At 35.1% G+C, this 21,578-nt stretch overlaps 4 protein-coding genes across 8 annotated transcripts; 3 read left to right on the top strand and 1 right to left on the bottom strand.

The window, feature by feature from the left end:
- The first annotated feature begins 343 nt into the window (after positions 1-343).
- LOC18039803 (ABC transporter G family member 20) lies at positions 344-2,414 on the top strand. Of its 2 annotated transcripts, XM_024182292.1 has the most exons (2): positions 344-464; positions 531-2,414. In XM_024182292.1, the coding sequence occupies exons 1-2, from the start codon at positions 375-377 to the stop codon at positions 2,412-2,414; spliced, it is 1,974 nt and encodes a 657-aa protein (XP_024038060.1). In that variant the 5' UTR covers positions 344-374. The 2 variants fall into 2 exon arrangements, with proteins under 2 accessions (XP_024038060.1, XP_006428968.2); XM_006428905.2 differs by having other exon boundaries at positions 344-2,414.
- Positions 2,415-8,970: 6,556 nt separating this feature from the next.
- On the top strand, positions 8,971-10,442 carry LOC18039802. Of its 3 annotated transcripts, none has more exons than XM_006428904.2 (4): positions 8,971-9,311; positions 9,410-9,488; positions 9,585-9,672; positions 9,770-10,442. In XM_006428904.2, the coding sequence occupies exons 1-4, from the start codon at positions 8,991-8,993 to the stop codon at positions 9,864-9,866; spliced, it is 585 nt and encodes a 194-aa protein (XP_006428967.1). In that variant the 5' UTR covers positions 8,971-8,990; the 3' UTR covers positions 9,867-10,442. The 3 variants fall into 3 exon arrangements, with proteins under 3 accessions (XP_006428967.1, XP_024037901.1, XP_024037902.1); XM_024182133.1 differs by having other exon boundaries at positions 9,748-9,853; XM_024182134.1 differs by having other exon boundaries at positions 9,585-9,677; positions 9,770-9,791.
- A 2,643-nt stretch (positions 10,443-13,085) lies between these two features.
- Positions 13,086-14,851, bottom strand: LOC18040021. Of its 2 annotated transcripts, none has more exons than XM_006428899.2 (4): positions 14,436-14,851; positions 14,125-14,300; positions 13,791-13,989; positions 13,086-13,644 (listed from the first exon to the last, which is right to left on the bottom strand). In XM_006428899.2, exons 1-4 carry the CDS (start codon positions 14,515-14,517, stop codon positions 13,412-13,414), a joined length of 690 nt encoding a protein of 229 aa, XP_006428962.1. In that variant the 5' UTR covers positions 14,518-14,851; the 3' UTR covers positions 13,086-13,411. The 2 variants fall into 2 exon arrangements, with proteins under 2 accessions (XP_006428962.1, XP_006428963.1); XM_006428900.2 differs by having other exon boundaries at positions 13,086-13,623; positions 14,436-14,840.
- Positions 14,852-15,654: 803 nt separating this feature from the next.
- LOC18040020 (subtilisin-like protease SBT1.7) lies at positions 15,655-17,964 on the top strand. The gene has a single exon (XM_006428897.2). The coding sequence runs from the start codon at positions 15,655-15,657 to the stop codon at positions 17,962-17,964; it is 2,310 nt and encodes a 769-aa protein (XP_006428960.2).
- Positions 17,965-21,578: the final 3,614 nt, after the last annotated feature.

Raw genomic sequence — 21,578 nt, 5'->3', positions numbered from 1 at the left:
TAATGAATTTTTTTTAATATAAAATATAAAATTCTGACTCTAATGTCCGACCCATCCCATGCGAATCCTGGTGGACAAAAGCGATGCTGGGGCGGGACTCGGGCTTTTCCAAACCCAATCCAAGCCCCAACATTTTATCATCCATAATCAAATCTTCACTTGGTGAGAAACCCAAACAACTCGGCCATTGATTGTTTGGCTTAAAGGAAAGTCTTTATAAAAACACTAGCCTCTCAATTATTTCTTACAAGCCCTAGGCCACGAGTAATAAGAACTGTTTTAAATGCCATTCAAATCCCACGAAGTTTGTATTTATACTTATCCTCAACAAGTAATCAAACTACATACATTCATAGTAACACAATCATTTTCTAATGGCAAACCTTAAAATGTCACCTACAACATCAATTGCCGACGATAACCTCCTCTTCAATAGTCTTTCATTTGACAATTTATCATACAGGGTCCAAGTTAGCAAACAACTACAGCTTCCATTTTTTTGGAAGGCCAAATTTGCTGGCTCACAAGAGCCAAATACCAAACTTTTACTGGACAATATTTCTGGCCAAGCACGAGAAGGTGAAATAATGGCGATTCTAGGAGCTAGTGGCGCCGGTAAAACAACTCTGATGGACGCTCTTGCGGGCCGCATAGAGAAAGAGAGCTTGCAAGGGGCTGTGACTTTGAATGGAGAAGTTTTAGAGTCAAAGCTTCTGAAGATCATATCTGCTTATGTGATGCAAGATGATCTTTTGTTTCCAATGTTAACTGTAGAGGAGACCCTTATGTTCGCCGCGGAGTTCAGGCTTCCACGCTCTGTCACCAAGACCAAGAAACAAGAAAGAGTTGAAGCTCTGATTAGTCAACTCGGATTGCGAAGCGCAGCAAAGACTTTTATAGGTGATGAAAGACACAGAGGCGTATCAGGAGGAGAACGCAGGCGGGTTTCAATTGGAATCCATATAATTCATGACCCAATTCTCTTGCTCCTGGATGAACCCACATCTGGGCTTGATTCAACGAGTGCATTTATGGTTGTTAATGTCCTGCAGCGTATTGCAAAAAGTGGAAGCATCGTGATCATGTCTATACACCAGCCAAGTTACAGAATCTTGAGCTTGCTAGACCGTTTGATCATCCTCTCACATGGACAGAGTGTGTACAACGAAACACCGAGCAATCTTGCACAATTCTTTGCGGAATTTGGGCATCCGGTTCCTGAGAATGAGAACAAAATAGAGTTTGCTCTGGATTTGATGCGTGAGCTTGAAGAGAGCTCTTCAGATGGAATCACAAGCTTAGTTGAATTCAATGAGTCATGGCAGGTCACCAAAAAGAATGGAAATAAAGTCCCGGAAAACGCCAACGTTTCACTTAAAGATGCCATCAAGGCAAGCATTTCAAAAGGCAAACTAGTCTCTGCTGGCGAAACTATAAGTGATGGTTCAAATTTAACATCATCAGTTCAAACTTTTGCCAATCCTTTTTGGATTGAAACGATAGTTATTTCAAAAAGATTGCTCACAAACTCAAGAAGAATGCCTGAATTATTTGGAATTCGCTTCGGGTCAGTTCTTGTCACTGGTTTTATCTTGGCCACACTCTTTTGGAAACTCCAAGATTCCCCAAAAGGGGCGCTAAAAAGATTAGGGTTTTTCGCATTTGCCATGACCACAATATTCTACATTTGTGCAAGAGAAATCCCTGCACTTCTTCAAGAACGAGACATATTCATTAGAGAAACTTCTTACAATACATACCGCCACTCGTCATATGTATTTGCTCATTCTCTCGTCTCAATGCCTCCCATTACCACCCTCTCTATCACCTTCGCGGTAACAACCTTTTGGGCTGTTGGCCTTTCCGGTGGGTTCTCTGGGTTCCTCTTCTTCTTCATCACAATCTTTGCTTCATTTTGGGCTGGAAGTTCATTCATGGCATTCATTGCCGGACTTGTGTCCCATATTATCATTGGTTTCACCATTGTGGTTGCCATTTTAGGTTACTTTCTTCTCTTCTGTGGATTCTACATTCCTCGCGATGAAATTCCTCCGTATTGGATATGGTTTCATTACGTTTCTCTAGTGAAATATCCATTCCAAGGTGTTCTACAAAATGAATTTGGCGATCCCTCGAAATGCTTTGTTAGCGGGGTGCAGGTCTTTGATGACACACCATTCGAAGGTCTCCCTTTTGATACGAAGATCAAGTTATTAGAAAACATGAGTAATGTGTTGGGTAATAACATTACAAGCTCGACATGTGTGACCACTGGGATGAAATTACTGGAGCAGAAAGGGGTAACGGATATCAGCAAATGGAAATGTTTCTGGATCACCGTTGCCTTTGGCTTCTTATTTAGGGTTTTATTTTACTTCACTTTGTTGTTTGGGAGCAAAAATAAAAGGAGATGATACGTTTGCTCGCGTCAAATAATTTGCATGATAATTAATTTGTTTAGTTCCAAGTTTCTTTTTCTGTCTTAAATGCAAGATTTTAAGTTCAAATTTATTTTGTCTTTGTATCATCAGATTATATGTTGTAACTCCTCGTTCTCTCCATATCAATAAGCTTTTTCAATTCGCAGAGCCAGGCTGGTTATTGGCTTATATAGCTTTAACGTCCTTATTAAGCTTTTTAATTTGTGCTTATCCGCGAATCACATGTTTTTGAATTTCCTTTTGTTGACTTAATTTGAGCTTGTGCTTATGCATATGAATCACATGTTGTAACTTCTCTTTCAGTTTTGTTTTAACCCCGATTTTTCCAAGAAACAAACACCCCAACACTTTAATACTAACTCCAAGGATCAAACAAAGATCAAGAAACAAAGAATTAAAACGCGAAGTGAAGCTTCATTACTCAAGAATCCATGGTTACCAATTTACAGAGATCGTTACAGAGAACGAAAGGAACAATCTTTCTCTCCCTACAATCATCTCTCTAAAGGATGCTCATTAACCAGCCTTATAAAGGCTGTTTAGAAGCTAAACAAAGTTGCCCATATTTTTTTACCCGCCATTTCTAACTAACTTAACTTCTTAAGTAATCGTAAACGACGGCTTTTTCGTTTCATCTGTCGCTCACGAGGCCGCAGACGCAATGTCATCCTCCTCCATACGACATATCGGCCGACAATCAAAACGCAACATGGAAAGTCGTCCAACCAGTTCGAGTTCACTTATTCAACATCTATTCTCTATCCATATCAATTAGCCTTAATTATTATCGCAATTCATTGATTTGTTTGAAAGTTGTAATCCTACTGTGGCATTGGTAGGTTCAATGTTGGATAACAAAAGTTACAAAATTTTATTAATATTAAGCGAATTTATTTACTATTGTTAATTTAAGAAGATGAACTCTTGAAGTTCAGGTTCTGGTGGCATATGATTAGTGATTCCCCCCCCCCCCCCTTTTTGTAGCTAGTTTTTTCAACCCTAGCTTGAAATAACTTTTGTTTTGTATCAAAGTTCAAACTTTGTTTTCTGTGTTTTGAATAATAAGAATTCTGGGGGGAAAAAAAAGCTCAAAACAATGGATTCGTAGTTGCTAATTAAAATTATAAAATAAGATAACATAAAATTTAATCACACAACTTTTAATTTTGATTTGTTCTATCTAATCTTTGTTGATTTTTTAATACATAAATTTACATTACATGTGTGTGTGTAATTGAAATGAAACTTCCTCCAAATTGGCTGGTATTGAAAGTAAAGATTAATTGGCAATGATTATTCTAGCCAATTGCAGGAAGTTTCTTATTAATAAGTAGTCTTCTTAAAACTTGGCGAAGGGCTTGGTTTCTTCGATAGTAGTCAATTGCAAGAAATTTCTTACCAATGGACACCTATTAGTTCAGGTATGCCAGTACTTCTTCCGACCTTACAAGTTACAAGTATGTGATTTCGAATCGTAGAAGCAAGTAATCGTAGATATGCTCATATATTGCGTAACGTTTTTGTCGTTGTGATCAAGAAGGCAATACCAAAAATGCCTTTAGAAATATCAGACGTGTTCACAACTTTGATTGTGTGTACTTGTACAAATCTTAGACGTGATAATGGTATAATAATAGGGTACGATGACAGTACAACAGGTGTCATTCATCAAAAAGAAAAATTCGAAGGGAATTCAAGTTTTTGGTGCGGTCGCCCTGAAATTGAGAAAGTTGAATTTTATTAAAATAGTTATAAAAATACAATTTTTTTTGGTGTAATGGGTTGAATTTAATCTAATTTTTTTTAATAGAGGTAAAACTATAAATTCTTATACAAATACTTTTTACGAACTGAGGTACGTAGCATAACTGTATTAATTAAATTAAAATAATCCATATTCCACATGACTTATTTTAAATAAAATAATTATGTCGCATCAATCAATTTTTACAACAGTTCACTACTCATTTTTTTAGGTACTGGTTTCGAGTTTTAAGCTCGAAAATTTTTATACCTTCTTTTTAACTCAAAAATTTTCCAATCTTCCAAATCCAATTATGTGCTATATGGATCACTCCACTAGTGCCCACATAATTACGAATGTCACTCCCCATTCCACTAGTTATGGTGGCTGATTCATGGTTGTCCCTACTCAAACGCAGCGACAGCTAAAGATGGCCAACGGATCGTGTCGTGCCAGCATGGCCTGTAAATTGAGGCCCGTTAGAGCTCATGGGCCAGCACGGCACGGCCCACTAAGTGAACAGGTCTTGTTGTGTCGTGCCCAATTTTTTTTTTTTTTAGGTCTAGTACTACCCACGGCACAAGCCCACAAATGCCCTGCTCACTTGCTCAGGTTGTGCCCAAAAAAAAAACCCACCAACTTTTTTTTTTTTGTTTCAAGTCCACATGCCTAATGTGCTTTTTCAAGCCCTCATGACGTACTTTATTTTAGCTCACGTGCCTAATGTACTTTTTCAAACCCATCAGCTCATGCACTACTACTACTAATAATAATAATAATCTTATAACAACAACAACAACAATAAGTCTTATTAAGGGAAAAATTAACATTTCATTATCAATTTACCACAATTTCACAACTATATATTTAATTTCACAATAACCAATTATAATAAAACAATACATAAATTTAATTCCATAGAACAATTAGAATATTTTATTTAACTAAGACTTAAATTAATTTTTAAAAGCCTATCCTTATAAATTATATTAAAAATTTAATTTCAAGATATTTGTAAAATCATAACATTTTATATTTATTTTCCATTAAAAAAGTTTACTTTGATATACTTTGGCTTACATTATTGATAGTCCATAGGCAGCGTGCTAACACACTAATGAAGCATGCTTATTACTTGTCTTTTCGGTGCCGTGGTTTAACCCATCTCTAATCATGTCTTACTTTTAAGGCCCATATGCCTAAAATTCTAAGCTCGACCCAACCCACGTGGATGTCGTGCCGTGCCGTGTGCTCTATCAAAACATATTTGTGTCATGTTGAGTTGTATGGACACGTGCCGTGCCACGTGATGTTCGGCCCGTTGGCCATCTTTGGCAATAGCCATTATTGCCTCATGCAATTATGTAAATGTGTTTTAACAGTTCTTTTTTTGTTTTTTTTTTGTTTTTTTTTTGTTTTCTTGTGCAAATTTTTTCATAAAATTGAGGAAAAAAAATTAGAAGTATCATGTATCACTAATAAGGAAAATTATAAACTCTCGTCTCAAATATAAGTTAGAAGCACTTAAATTCAAATTCAAATGGCTATGACACTTACCCTCTTCAAATTTAAAAATATTGCACATAACTCACTTATACTGACAATTTAAGTTATTTTACAATAGAAAAATCTATATTGTCTCTAATTAATTTAATCTATTTTACATGCCATAAACATCCATCAAAATAATTTTTTTTTTTTGCGAGATACGGCGATATTATCCTTATAAGTTAAGTTAAAATTTTAGTATAAATATAAGCTATTTGTATATTGGATTTTCTTTTAAACTTTTATTCCATAATAAGATAATTTCATTATTCTATTTTCATCACATCATGGAATATATGCTAATTTTATTTACATAAGGAAAACCTTCAAATGTTGTATTGCCTATTCTACTTGCATTTTTCATTTTTTAGGCCAAGAAAATATGAAAAAAAATTACATAAATTAGATAATTAACTCAACTTATTTTAGGAAATATATCTCCTTTTTTAAATAAAGATTTTTGTCATAACTTTTAATTAAATTGTTTTAGGATGATTCCTATATAAGGAATAAGTAATTTCTTTATAGGGCTTAGTTAATTTATTCAAGAAGGAATACAACTTGTATAAGAAAATGAATAAATAATCACTATAATAAGAAATTGGATACTTTTAGAGCAAGGAAAAATACAAGTGTGTGACTTTTAACAATTTTTCACATAGTCGATTTTCTTTCTTTTCATCTTTGATGATGATAGTTTTTCTCTAGTATATGAGTTTTCCATATAAAATCTTGTATTATATTATTGGTTTTATTCTCATCTAATTTTTCTGCTTATCATTTATTTGATATTTTTACTTAAAAGATGTTGAGAGTTTTAAAAATTCCTACTAATTTTATAGTCAAAATATTTCGGAGTAAAGATGAAGATTAACATTAAACTTGTAGAGTGGCTTTTAAAAATTTTTACTCCGATAGAAGATATTGTTCTGATAATAACTTCAGGAGTGGGTAGAAGCAAAGCTACATGTATTACTATATATATATATATTACAATCAGAAGCCTACTGATATGCACAATCAAAAACCTATCAAGACTTTTTATCCTTTGGTATAGTTATAGGATATAGTCCGAATATTTTTTCCTCACTTAATACTGAGGAATCCCAACTCCTAAAGCTGAGGAATATCAACTTGAAGTTGAGTGTTTGGACCGTTGCCAATGGGTTAAGAGCCCATGGACCTCTTTTACTCTTTCAACATATGTACATTATACGTGAACCATATGGAATTGTAGTGGCTTTAGTTGTGGAACTCATTGAAGAAAATAGTGACTATAATGAAGGGGGTGTGGCATGCCTACATCAATATTCATATTTTTACGTTATAAAGTTGTGATATAAAAAATTGAGTTTTAATTAGTTGATTAGTGCTTGGCTATTCAGAATAATAGTGAATATGTACTATTGGTAATTCGTGGATTTGATAATCTTGTGAATTTTTTTTTGTTATTCTATATTAAAAAAAATTGACCGTTATTGTTGTAGATTTGAAATAATTAGCCGAAAATTCAAAAGAAAAAAAATCACTGTGTTATTAAAATATTATAGGAATTTTATCACTTAAAAGCAAACAATGTGAGCATTTCTCGAAGCTAGTACTTTCGGGGCTTGGGCTCAACAAGTGTGTCCATAAGTCGCCCTGATTTCCTTTATGTAGGCCCAATTCTTTGTAGATTTAGGCCTCCTACACACGGGTCCATTCCATATAATCCTAATTTTTCATCAATTACAACATGGGTGATAAATAATAACAGAGTAATTTCATTAAAGTATTTGTTGCTTGTAGGGTTGTTCATAATCCAATCCGATCTGTTCAATTCGTCTGATCCGTAAAAAATCAATCCGTGGATTGGATTGGATTGAAAATTTAAAAATCTGCAGTTGATAAATTGGATATGAATTTACTTCTGTAAATTCACAAAAATCCACGAATCCGCAAAAAAATAAACTTGTAAATATTTTATTAGTACTTACTAATAAATAAATAAGTTAAAATATAGTTATATTAATACTAGATTATATCTTATCCGATAATATTATGAAATAAAAAATAATTAAATAAACAAATATGGTTTCCTAAGTAGTTAATTTTCATGTACTAATCTAAACAATTGAGATTTTTTTTTTGTGTGTTATATTTTGAAACTTTGAATGTATTTTTTAGCTTTATTTAAACAATTAATTTATTTGAATCTTATTTAATTTTAAATCTGATTGGTAGTAAAATTATTTTTATATTAATTTTTTTATTTAGTTACTTTGTGGGTAGAAAAGAATTAAAAATTTTTAACCCACAAATCAATCCGCAAAATAGTGGATTGGATATGGATTTGGTCAAATCTGCATCCGATCTGTAAACGTATGGATTGAATTTGAATTTAATATAAGCAATCTGTGGATTGAATTGAATTAAAATTTTATAATCCACAAAATCATGGATCGGATATAGATTGATGTTCAATCCGCAAAATTCAATCCGTAAACATCCCTAATTGTTTGGTTAAAATTCATATAAACCTGTAATTTTAAAAACTAATTAATTCTTCTTAAAAATCTTTTGTAACGCAGATTCACTTCACTATCTTTCGATTGCTATCTTAGCATAAGGTTAATTTGACTATTTTATTCTTATATTATAAAAGATTATCTTAAAAAGATTTTATATTTAAATTATTTAATTTACAACCTATATAACACAACTGTTTCTTAATATTAAACATCAATGTTACTATGTTAGTGACTTAATTAATTTAGATAATATTGGAATATTATGTCAATCACGATCTGGGTAATGTTGTTTTTTACTTTATAATAATATGGTATTCTAAAGATAAGACAATAAAATGATTAAATTTTATTAAATTTTGTTATTTTTTTCATTAGCTAACGAAATTCAAATTATAGAACATGGTAGCACATTTGTAGTCATGAACCATTTAAGGGTTCCGGCTACGGTGGTACGGTACCACTATTGTATTTAGTCGTTGGATTCATTTGAATAGACGGATCCATGAGAATCCAACAGCTGAATGCAACGGTGGCACGGTACCACCGTTGCACCATAATTTTCCATCCATGCAAGAATGTGAAATTGAGACTTTAGAGAATTGGGACCCAGTTAAATTTTAAAATAAAAAAATTAAAATATGGAAAAATTGAGAAGAAAATAAGAAGGAAGAGCTTTGCTAATTGGGAATTTTTAAGTCATATTCCGGAGTAAAAATTAGATAATTTTCCAAAGTATAAATTATATAAATGCTAATTTTGTTTGCCACCCCAATCCTGTGTTTTCGAGCAGGAGAAATAATGGCCAACGCCATAGCTCTGCTTTCTTGCAACACCGTTGTCTTAGCGGCTCAACAACGGCCACAGCGTAGAGCTAAGAAGCTGAAGAAGCCCAACACAAAACAAAACAACAAGAACAGCACCAGCACCAGCAGTAGCGTCGGGTTTGGTATCGAGAAAATGGAGCCTTTATGGCGGTGCGTCCAAGGTTGTGGTGCTTGCTGCAAGCTTGACAAGGGTCCTGATTTTGCCACCCCTGAGGAAATTTTTGATGACCCTTCTGATGTTGAGGTTTATTATTCTCTTTTCCCCATTTTTGAAGACCCCATTAAATGTTTAATGTAGAATCTTTATTTTATTGCTTTGATTTTAATTTTATGAAAATTCAGCTTTACAGAAGCTTAATAGGTCCAGATGGGTGGTGCATAAACTATGAGAAAAGCACACGCAAGTGCTCCATTTACCCTGGTTAGCATTTTCATTTTGTGATTGATTTTATCGATTGATATTCACAAGCTTTTATCTTCAATTTTTGACAATTTGTGGATTTTATTTTCATTTTAGAACGTCCATATTTTTGCCGAGTGGAACCAGCTGTGTTTCAGTCACTGTATGGAATTAACAAGAAGAAGTTTAACAAGGAAGCTTGCAAGTGAAGTGAATTTTCTTCTGTGATTTTACTGAAGTTTTATTTGAATGACTTTCTTTATGTTCTAGTCTGGCTTAGGCTTGTCTTGCTTGCTTTGCAGTTGCTGCAGTGATACCATCAAGGCAATATACGGTTCACGTTCCAAGGAATTAGATACTTTCAATTGCGCAATATGTAGCTCTGATTCTTCTTGCTGAATTTTGTCTAATTCGAATGCTGAAAGCTGTTTGGGGATTTTAATGGTGAAATACAAGATTTACTTGAAAAAGGGGTTTTGCTTTTGCTTAAGGAAAATATGCTACAGGCTGATTGTTCATGCTTAGCAGACGATTGCAGTCCCGCTTCAATACTATTGATGCTTGCTTCACCCATCAGCTCAGCTCAACATGTTAGCATCTAACAGGTCTCTTGTGGGGCATCAAAGAAATCCAGATTCTACAAGAATCGACTAATTCTACAATATCAAATGATTTTGTATTGACAGAATGGGAATACAATCTGGATAATTCATGCTTAGCTGATGACTTTTGTACCAAATGAGATCTATTTGATATAGTTCCATTGCCTTTACCTAATTATATTGATTTTTACTTCTGTATCGGTGTCAACTTGTAAAACTTTACTCAAGTGATGAGTTATCCGGTCAAAGCCTATAGAGAGTGATTTTAGCTAGCATGAGAAGCATGTGTAAGTGTAACCCAATGCTTGTACCTCAAATTCTGTTAAAACGGTTATTCAAGATCAAATAAGACACTGCAAGATTCATTCTTTTACCACTCATTCTTGGATCTAGTTCTCTCCCTTTGAAATCTTCTCCCTCTCTCTCTCTCTCTTCAATGGAAATTCACTCTCTCAAACCTTGGCCACTGCCATCCTACTCTTTAACAATCTTTCCCACCATTGAATCCCTTTGCTCAGAGGCCATGGTCGCTACTCTCCCAGTGGCTTCACCCTCACTTACCATGCTCCACCAGACATCACTCTTGTTAATCCCATACTAGATGCCGCCACTGTGCGTGCCCATGTCTCAAAGGACGGAGCCTTCCCTCATCAGTCTTTGCTCAGCATTCCTTCCAATACCACCCTCACCACTCTTCACAACACCAGCCTCTATGTTGGCACTGATGGTGAAAGGGTTTCTTTCAATGATATTCTAGTTGTCCTGCCCAATCTTTACGTTGATAGGTCTTTTGTCATTCATGGTGTTGATAGGCCACTGGTGCCAAATCCATCATCCTCATCAGGTGATGATCAAAATCTTGCAAAACCAAGAATGGAGAAAATTTCATCTCATGTGTCTAAAAGGCGTCGTGCAAGAGGGACTCTTAAGGAGTACATGCGATTCATCCACAAAGCAAATCTTCCTAAGGAGAATGAGGAAACTCGCAGCCCTTAAAAGCTCTGTGGATTCTTGGTTTTCTTTGTTGAGTTCTTTTCTGTTAATGGATTCCTGATTGCTCAATCATGCTTGGTGCAAGAAGTCTCTTTCAAATTTTTAAGCCCATCCTTATTTTAGGGTTTGAGATGTAGATCCTACGCAGAAAAGATCAGGGTTCTGAAATTATGTGCTTAAAATTCTGTATCAATCCAAGAATGTGCTTCATTCATTATGCTTTGAGAATGCACTTCCTTTCTTATGCTTGCGATTTATACCGGTTTTTCTCATCAGAATCCAGATGAAAATTTCGTATGAACTTTACGTCTTTTCTTTAGAAAATTCAAAGGATTCGTGCAAATGTTTCTGCTTGTCTTGAGGTGAATGCTTGATTGCTGGTACTAAATTTCACAAACGGAAATGGCATTATTCCTTCCTCTGAATTGTGCGGATGGTTAATTGATTATCAGAAAGTACAATTATCAAGATCCTCAACATTTCCTTAAATTGAAGGCTACTCGCATGCCTAAAAAAGCAACTTGTATAGTTAATGTCCTCCAATAGGATGCCTAATTTCTTGTAAATTAAAACCCTGAACAACTATGTAATTGAAGCATGGAAGACGAAGGTTCCGGGAACATTCAACAGAAAAGAGTGAGTGTTAAAGCGAGACAGTTTATGAAAAAACTTTATTGTAGTGACTGAAAAATAATTGCATCAGATTCTCTGGCTGCCGACTCTCCAAAGACGTTCAGCTTTCTGCTGCTTTTCTCCCAGAAGATAAAGCAAAAGAAAGAGAATCGATTCAAGGAGGGTCTCAGGGCCGATGTTACGTCATATTTGGGAGAATTCACCGGTTTTGAATCAAAATATCTCATCAATAAATTGGATGGTGCTTAGTTGTGAAACCTCCAACGTGCCACGGCAAAAACTATCAACATTCAAGGCTCAAGCTCTGACTGAAGAAGATTTATGGAGGGTGACTTTAATCTTCCAATTAGGTTCTCCTCTGGTCCTGAAATTCGAGGCACAAGAATCACAGAGGACTATCCCAATCTGTTTGGTGATAGTTATCAAGCTGCAAACACTTATGATATACCAACATCATCGTTAGATGCAATATGTTATCCGTTCCCTGCTTCCGACCACCCTCTTTCTTCTCTGCAAGAAGCAGCCTACGAGGGAAATCAGCTGTCAAATAATGGCAATTACAACTCTGGCTTTGGTGGCTGCCGAAGAAAAAGATTATTCTCTTATAACCACGGCAGCAATGGTATTGGCGCTGAATATGGCGGTAGTTTGGTCCCATCAGAACACGCCCGCCAAAATGAGGAACACTACGACACTGACTTCAGTTACCATGAGAATAATGAAATCCAGCCAGCTTTTGATTATAATACCTGTTATGAGTCCTGTTCTGGTTTCACTGAGGACATTTTCAACTACAATGAGCAGGAACCCAGACCCACATATGGTTACAGCCAGGAAGAAATGGAATTTTGCGAAAGCATTTTCAGTTACTGGCCTTGCTTGCTACGGGAAATGCGACAAAGCTATGTTCCATGATAAACTGATCACCAGAGGTAGCAAAATTCTGGAAGCTCTTGGAGGAACACACCAGCAGTTTTAAAGAATAAACCCAGGAATGCATTTTTAACAAATGTCAGTAATAATAATGGTCCAGGAATGTTGTTCTGGAGGCTGGACCTCTTTTTACTTGTAATGTTTATTCCAAAAGCAAAGTTCCACGACTTGCTTTCCTTGTCACATAAATTAATCACCTGGGTCAAGTGGTAGCTCTTTATAAGCATAGAAGTTCTCTTCCGTAACAGAAGGAGCTCCAGCTCTAACTTTGTTGAACTCTCAAAATTCTATTATAGACGCGCACAGTCTTAATATCAATTTCTGTAGTCAGTAGTTTATAATAGAGCTTGATAATTCTGTACAACATGCTATAACTCAGTTTACTACTATAATCTTGCAATTCATCTATCAGGTTCATTTTGCTTCTAATGTTTAACCTCATATCTATTTTTGGTAGTTTCTATTCCTAAATTGAATTCACCAGTATCACCACCAGTGAATACACTCTGCACATTCACCTGCAGTATCACCCTGGTGATTTTAAATCATCAAGCCAGAACGTGCCAAGTGCTCATGCTGCCAAGTCGAAGCCCTAGATAGATGATACATGTTGGCTAGTAAAAAGAGCACATCTCTTGCGATCTTAGAAAAACATGGTCATAACATGCATTGTGGAGTCTAGAATTTCACATAAAAGATATATCTTTCCTATTTTTATCTCATGAGCAAAATTTGTGTAAAAGCAACTCACTATACAAGAGGTATCCAAGTTGTAATCATTCATCATATTACAGTACCAAGGCCTAATTCATCCTCAATCTCATCCCCATCTTCAAATAGCTTTAGAAAACGAGCCTGATCCTGTTGCCTCTTCTTCTTCTGCCAGTACTTGTATGCTGCCACCAACACAATTGCAGTAACAATTGAAGCCAGTAAGCTGATCAATACAATTATAGCTACATGCATTCCCTTCCTTCCAACATGTGTGTCCGACTCTGAATTAGAATTTACAAACACTTAAAAACACGTCAATGATTATGATCTGGACAAAATAAATCATCGTTTTAAAGTTAAAACAATGGATTGAATATCACATGCAAATGTATATCCAATATAAGGATCTACTAGAGAATTTACTAAATTCAAATAACAGTAGACTCACCAGTTCTTCCAGACTTGCACTTGGGACACAGAAAAGTAGCATCGAATTCCTTCTTTGTTTTTCGAATATATTTCCCATCATTATCTGCAAAATCACCAGGACAAAACTCCCATTCATCAAACACATCATCTGAATTAAACGTGTCCTCCTCATACAACCCACATCGCTTGCATTTTGTCCCCAGAAATTCCGTCAGAGGCTGGATACACCCAAAAAAAAAAAATGCAATTTCAGAATCTTATTGCCAATCCTAACAACAGGTTTTCACTATTTCCAGCAAGCTTTATATAATCACAAACAACAAAGCAAGTCTTATACTTAGAGCTATATGAACCTGCCAAGATTCTTCGCCTTTGAAAACATAGGTTGTATTTTTCTCCTTGACATCTGGTAGAATCTTCTTGTTCTCCCCTTGACACTTGAAATAAACTGTCGGTTTATTATCTAACCACTCGTGTGTTTTATATATTTTTATCGAATCCAATGTTACAACTGCCGCTAATACCAATCCTGCCACAACATAATTGACGAATCGAATTTCAACAAATCTTTCGAGCTAGGTAATCCAAATTCTTTTTTCAAAATTAAACGGAAATTTATTATAATCGTCTGTTTGTTTCTCGAGAAAAAAAAATTAAATTTTACCTGGCAAGCTGTTGAGGAACATGCAAAGCGCGAGGAATACACAAGAAACGCGCGAGCTCAGCCGACGACACCGAAGCGACATAGCGCGCTGATTTTTAAATGATTGACTGATTTAATTTTAATTGACGAAGATGAGATTAGAGATCACGAGCTGACTTCGGATCGATCACGAGTTATGGACAGGAGTGCCCAGTGCCTACTACACACCTCTCCCCTCGCCGTGTTTCATTAACTTACTGAAATTTGCAAGAAGGCTTTGGCGGTTCTTTTCTTTTTCTTATTTATTTATTTATCGTTTTTGCGTGAGATGAGAGGGGGAGGCAAGGAAAGAAGAGGGAGCTGACCGGTTCGCGCTGCGCGTTGATGGCGATGGTGGCGTCTGGCAGACGCGGGGTGCGCATTACGAATTGTTTTGAAAGATCTTGGCACGTCACGTCAGAATTAAAAATGGATCACGTGGCGTGATCGCGTTGGACGGGAAGGGAAGAAAGTTGATGACTAATTGTGGACTTTTCAACCGTCGCCCATGGCTGCTGTAAAACTAGAACTCTGACATTATACCTTGAGTAAATTACTTAATATTCTTTAGTATATAGGAGAAATTTTATTAAAAATCATTGTCTAGAAAAAAATATCAAAGCTTTTCTTTTATATTAATTATTTGAAGCCCTTATTTGATTAATTGTCTCCATATGATTTTTTTTATTGTAAAAATAAAAGATAAGATCCAATTCAACCTTAGTCCTTATAAGCTATTGTAAAAATGTGACTATGTACATCAAGAGAAACAAAGAAAATGATAAAAATATGATGGGATTGAGATTGTAACAATAAAATGATAAAAATGTCAAAAAGAAAAGAAGGAAAAAAATCATTTTCTATTTATTAATTGTATTTGCATATAAAGTGAATTAAACTGATAGCGAATTTTGTTCTCCAAATTTAGTGTAACATGACGTTATTTTATATAGTTTGTTTACTGTTATCAACTGCATTAGATAGTGGGTATTAAAATGTTCCAATGAAAATTCGTTATCTTCTCTACATCTAGCCCATACATAATTAGTTCAAAAGGTCTGATAACAGATAAATAATCCAATATTTTATGTCCATTCACAGTTTTGTTACTAGATTTTTGTTAAGGCAGGCCGTTCATATTGTTTGTGAACTCAACTTTTTCTATTCTTTATACTACATATATCATATGTGCCTGGGGTTCATGCATCATCTCAAAACATCAACACTTTCCAATTCTTGTTTCATTGAGAATAAGAGTGGTAAGGTGTTAAACATGGCTGCCATTTTAATTAGTCTCGTTTATATATTAAGTTTCTCCCCAACAATTGCGGTGACCAGCAATGGAATTGAGAATGATGCAAATGGCTTACAGACCTACATTGTTCACGTGCGAAAGCCAAAACAGGAGGGTAACTTTTCCATTAAATTAGACTTAGACAACTGGTATCGGACATTCTTGCCTGATAACATCTCAAAATCAATTGATGCTCATCATCGATCACGGATGGTGTACGGCTACAGGAATGTGATTTCAGGTTTTGCTGCGAGGTTGACAGCAGAGGAAGTAAAGGCCATGGAAACAAAGAGTGGTTTTATATCAGCCCGTGTTGAGAATATATTAGAACCACAGACCACGCACAGTCCTAACTTCTTGGGCTTGCATCAGAATTCAGGATTTTGGAAAGATTCAAATCTCGGAAAAGGAGTTATTATTGGAGTTTTGGACATGGGAATAACACCTGGTCACCCTTCATTTAGTGATGAAGGCATGCCTCCACCGCCTGCAAAGTGGAAAGGCAAATGTGAACTTGAAGGGGCGAATTGTAATAACAAAATAATTGGGGCAAGAAATTTCCTTAACAAAAGTGAGCCACCAATAGATAATGACGGGCATGGAACTCACACCGCAAGCACGGCCGCTGGGAATTTTGTGAATGGTGCCAATCTGTTTGGTCAGGCCAACGGCACCGCAGCAGGCATGGCACCTTTAGCTCACTTGGCAATATATAAAGTCTGTGAAACAGACCTTGGCTGTCCTGAAAGTATAGTTAATGCTGCAATTGACGCTGCTGTGGAAGAAGGTGTTGACGTGCTCTCGATTTCACTGGGATCTCCTTCCTTGCCATTCTTTGCTGATGCAATGGCAACAGCAGCATTTACTGCTACTCAGAAAGGAATTCTTGTGAGTTGTTCGGCAGGTAATTCGGGACCAAATTCCAGTACATTAGCTAATGAGGCTCCATGGATGCTTACAGTTGGAGCAAGCACCATTGACAGAAGCATAGTTGCATTGACACAGCTAGGAAATCAAGAAACTTATGACGGTGAAACCATTTTCCAGCCGAAAGATTTCCCCTCTAAGCAATTGCCTCTTGTTTATCCTGGCGTGAAGAATTCTTCAGCAGCATTCTGCTTACCCGAAACTCTAAAAAGTATTGATGTCAAAGGCAAAGTAGTGCTATGCCAGAGAGGCGGAGGTACACAAAGAATTCGAAAGGGAAAGGATGTCAAGGATGCTGGTGGTGCTGCCATGATTTTAATGAATGACGAATTATTTGATTATGGTACTGTAGCCGATAATCATGTACTTCCAGCAGTGTATGTAAGTTATGCTGCGGGGGAGAGAATTAAAGCCTATATAAATTCAACGTCATCACCAACTGCTTCAATTGTATTTAAAGGAACTGTAATCGGCAAGAAATCTGCTCCTGAAGTTGCCGTTTTCTCCTCAAGGGGACCTAACAAAGCAAGCCCTGGAATCTTAAAGCCAGACATTATTGGACCCGGTGTGAGCATTCTAGCTGCATGGCCATTTTCTGAAGAAAACATAACAAACACAAAATCCACATTTACCATGATTTCGGGGACATCAATGTCTTGCCCGCATCTTAGCGGTATTGCAGCTTTGCTTAAAAGCGCCCATCCTGACTGGTCGCCCGCGGCTATAAAATCTGCTATCATGACTACTGCTGATATAGTAAACCTTGAAGGCAAGCCAATTATGAATCACCATCTTCTTCCAGCTGATCTGTTTGCTGTTGGTGCGGGCCATGTTAACCCATCAAAAGCAAATGATCCTGGACTTGTTTACGACATCAGCCATGATGATTACGTTCGTTATTTATGTGGCAAGAATTACACAGATCAACAGATAGAAGGAATTGTGGATCATGATGTGCAATGCTCAAAAGTGTCAAGTATAGCTGAAGCAGAGCTAAATTATCCTTCATTTTCCGTCAAATTGGGGTCAAGTCCTCAGACATATAATAGAACCGTCACAAACGTTGGCCAGGATAACTCATTCTACACTCATCATATCATTGTGCCAGAAGGAGTAAAGATTATTGTACAACCTGATAAGATATCTTTCACAGAAAAGAATCAGAAGGCAACGTACTCTGTGACATTTATTAGAGATCAAATCTCTAATGCATCTTCTGTCCAAGGATATCTGAGTTGGGTTTCCGCTACGCACACTGTGAGAAGCCCTATTGCTATCGGTTTTGAATGACGAGTACGATGAAAAACAACGCAGGGATTTAGCAAGCACTGATGCAAGGAGGCTCCATGAGTCGTAATTGTGGAATATTAATAGTCATGTTGTTTCACAATTAACTTCTTCTCATGGATAATAACTGTAATTCACCTACAAATCGATTGAGCGAATGATAAAAAATGTTGTGAAATTCTTTAATAAACTATACAACTATTGCTGCGGTATTTTACCAGAGATGTATGATAGTTTTATTTTCTTCGCACTCGTAGCCATTTAGATGTCATAGCCTCTTAAGTATGTTTAAGGCAGCACATTATGCAGAGCATGAGAAAACAGAGTTTGAGTCAACTCAAGTCAAATCATCATAAGCTATTAAGCAACGCAACAGTCCAAACTGCCAGCTCAGCACAATTAGTTAAAGTTTGTTATAACACACACCATTAGTTAAAGTTTGTTATAACACACACAATATGTACTGAACAAATGATTAGCTGGATTTAATTGTTAGATAGTTATAGATTGTTATTGATTAGTGAGTATAAATACTTGTGATGTAATCATTTTCGTTATGGAATGAAAGTTCTGGAAATCAGAAAAATATTTTCTCTTAGATTTTCTCTCAAACCAAACATTTCTTTTCTCATTTTCTTCAAAGTATACGACGAGACACACAAAAAACTACCATTATTTTTCTTAAAATATTCAAATAGCACTTTAATTTTTGTAACGGTGTATAAAGTAAAATTTAGTTTTTTCAAATTTATTAAAGAGTGTACAAGTAAAAGTATGTTTTGAGTATCTTTTAGAATGCATCTAATCATGCCATAATTTATTTAATTTTTAGAATGCATCTGATCATACCATAATTTATTTATATTTCCCCTTGTGAGTAATTATTTTATCTTTGCATTTCACTTGTTCTAATAATATAACTAATTACTAAGAAACTAATACGGCATCACAGGGTGTCTTTCTAAATTTAGCAACTCGAGACACACTGATAAAATTGATTTTATCTACCGGATAGAGAATGTTTAATCTGATAACTCACCAAGACCCTATAGACTTATAATTTTTGTTTTTATTTTTTTTTTCTTAGGTTGTATTGTCATATCAAGGTTTCATTTTCAATATTGACTAATGAAAAAAAAAATGAAGAAAAAGAAAGGAAGTGTTTCTATCATCAAACAAAAAACAAAATTTCAAATTACTTCCATTAGAACAAGAAAAACCAAAAAATACTGAATATGTTAGTTAGCATGAGATAAAATTGATGGATTTTATTGATTGATATACACCACTGTGAGACTAGTGGTTACATGCAGAACCCCAAGTACACACTATAAGTTAAACGCTTAAAGTTTAAAAGTGCCTTGGAAAATTAAATATTTATGATGTAGCCATTCTTTTATATAGGCAACCACTAACCGTTTGGAAGTTATGTGTTCAAATTGAAACATGTGAGGATATGTCTCTTGCAAGAGACACCCCCTTTTATCATATTATATGGCATGTATATTTGATATATTATATAAACCATGATTTCTGCATGTTACCACTTGATCACACATACATTAACATCTCCCACTTGATCAAATGACGTAGTTTATATTCTTTAGATGATTATAATTTTTCGTGTGCACATTCTCATTGATCATTATATATCATACCAAGACCAAACTATAAAAGTAAAGGTATTTTCATTTTACAAAAGTAAAATGGCACCAGGATTCTAAACTATGAATAACCTGTCCTTACCTAGTTTTATTTAATGACTTTACACTAAACGTCTAGTGTTACATAAATTCATCTTTCATGCCTCTAAATAAACTTTACAGACAAAATGACCTATTATAACCTTGTTTCCTCGCATAGTTTTTTCTATCTTTCATTTGACCAATGTGTGAATTAGATAGTGTATCGATTACTTTCCCTAGCGTCCTTGAGAATTTTTCAATGATACCCTTATACTACATGTTATGACTACATATCCAGATGATTCTTAAACTTGTAGTAGTCACATTCTCTTTGAACTTTTCCATAGATAATCCCTTGGTCATGGGATTAGCTACCATCTTACCAGAGGGAACATGGTCAACTTTTATTTCTCTTCTCTCCACTATATCCTGCATATAGTGATAATTTATATTGATGTGTTTGCCTATTGAGCTATTTGCTCCATTTTTAACTAAAAATATGATAGACTTGTTATTGCAAAACAAATTGATAGGTTCTTCAGATAACTCTAGTTGTAGATTATCAATGAACCTTCTAGCCCATACAACAATGCTAACTGCCATGCTATAAGAAATGTGTTCTGCATCCATTGTTGACTTTGCCATGCAAGCTTTTTTTTAGTTAGCCAAGAAACAACTGTTCCACTAGACATAATACATTACCACCTATTGACTTTCTATCATCTATGGCACCTGCAAAATTTGCATCACAATAGCCTACAAGTTATAAATCATTTAAGCCAAAACATAATTTCATACCATTAGTCCCTTTCAGGTACCTCATAATACTTTTAACTGCTCGCCAATGTGCTTCCCCTTGACTTGATTATACCTAAAAACAGCTCTCACCGCATGTGATTTATCTGGTCTAGTACTGGTTATTACATGCATAAGACTTCCAATAACTTGGGCATAAGGTACATTTTCCATTGCTTTTATTTCAATTTTATTTGTCAAGCATAATTTCTTATGGATAATTGTTGCCTTACGTACAGGTCTACTAGCTAGTTTATAATTTCTCATATTGAATCACTTGAGTACTTTATCTCGATAATTTTCTTGATCTAGATATAGCATCTTTGAATCTGTAGAAATTTTAACTCCTAGAACATAGGATGCTTAACTCATATCTTTCATTTCGAACTTTGTATTTAGATAAGATTTTGTCTCATTAATCATATCCATACAGCTACCAACCAATAATATATCATATATATATTATTAGCCGATAATATATCATCTACATATAATGGTAGTATAGATAATTTATCTTATCAATTCTAGCTGTAAACACAATGATCCAATAGATTCACTTGATAGCCTAAAACCAGGATCACTTGATGGAATTTTAAATATCAATTGTTTAGGCGATTGTTTAAGTCCATGTAAAGACCTCTTCAACTTATAGAAATTGTCTTCACGTCCTTTAACCCAAAACTTTCTCGTTAAGACATATAAATATCTTCTTTTAATTTGCCATTTAAAAATGCTGCTTTTACATATAGTTGATGTAATTCAAAATCTATTCTTGCAACAATTGCCATGAGTATTCAAACTAATGTGAATTTTGCAATTGGTGAATAAGTATCAACAAAGTCTATTCCAAGCAATTGTGATATAACCCTTAGCTAGCCTAGTCTTATATCTATCTGGACTTCTATCTGCCTTTAATTTCTTCTTAAGGACCCATTTACAACCTATGGGCTCTCTTCCTTTAAGTAACTAATTTCCAAACTTTATTTATTTAATGGATTTTAATTCATCTTTCATGGCTTATTGATTTCATAGTTTATTGATTTCTTTAGATGCAAAAATATAATAATCTTTTAATCATTACATTGGTTCTCTTTTTCTTTTGCTGCCACTAATCTAATCATTTTCATCTGATTATAT

The sequence above is a fragment of the Citrus clementina genome, unplaced genomic scaffold (genome assembly GCF_000493195.1).
Source record: "Citrus clementina cultivar Clemenules unplaced genomic scaffold, Citrus_clementina_v1.0 scaffold_6, whole genome shotgun sequence".
Classification (NCBI taxonomy): domain Eukaryota; kingdom Viridiplantae; phylum Streptophyta; class Magnoliopsida; order Sapindales; family Rutaceae; genus Citrus; species Citrus x clementina.
Note: the sequence above shows the minus strand (reverse complement) of the source record. Positions and strands in the feature narration are given on the sequence as shown.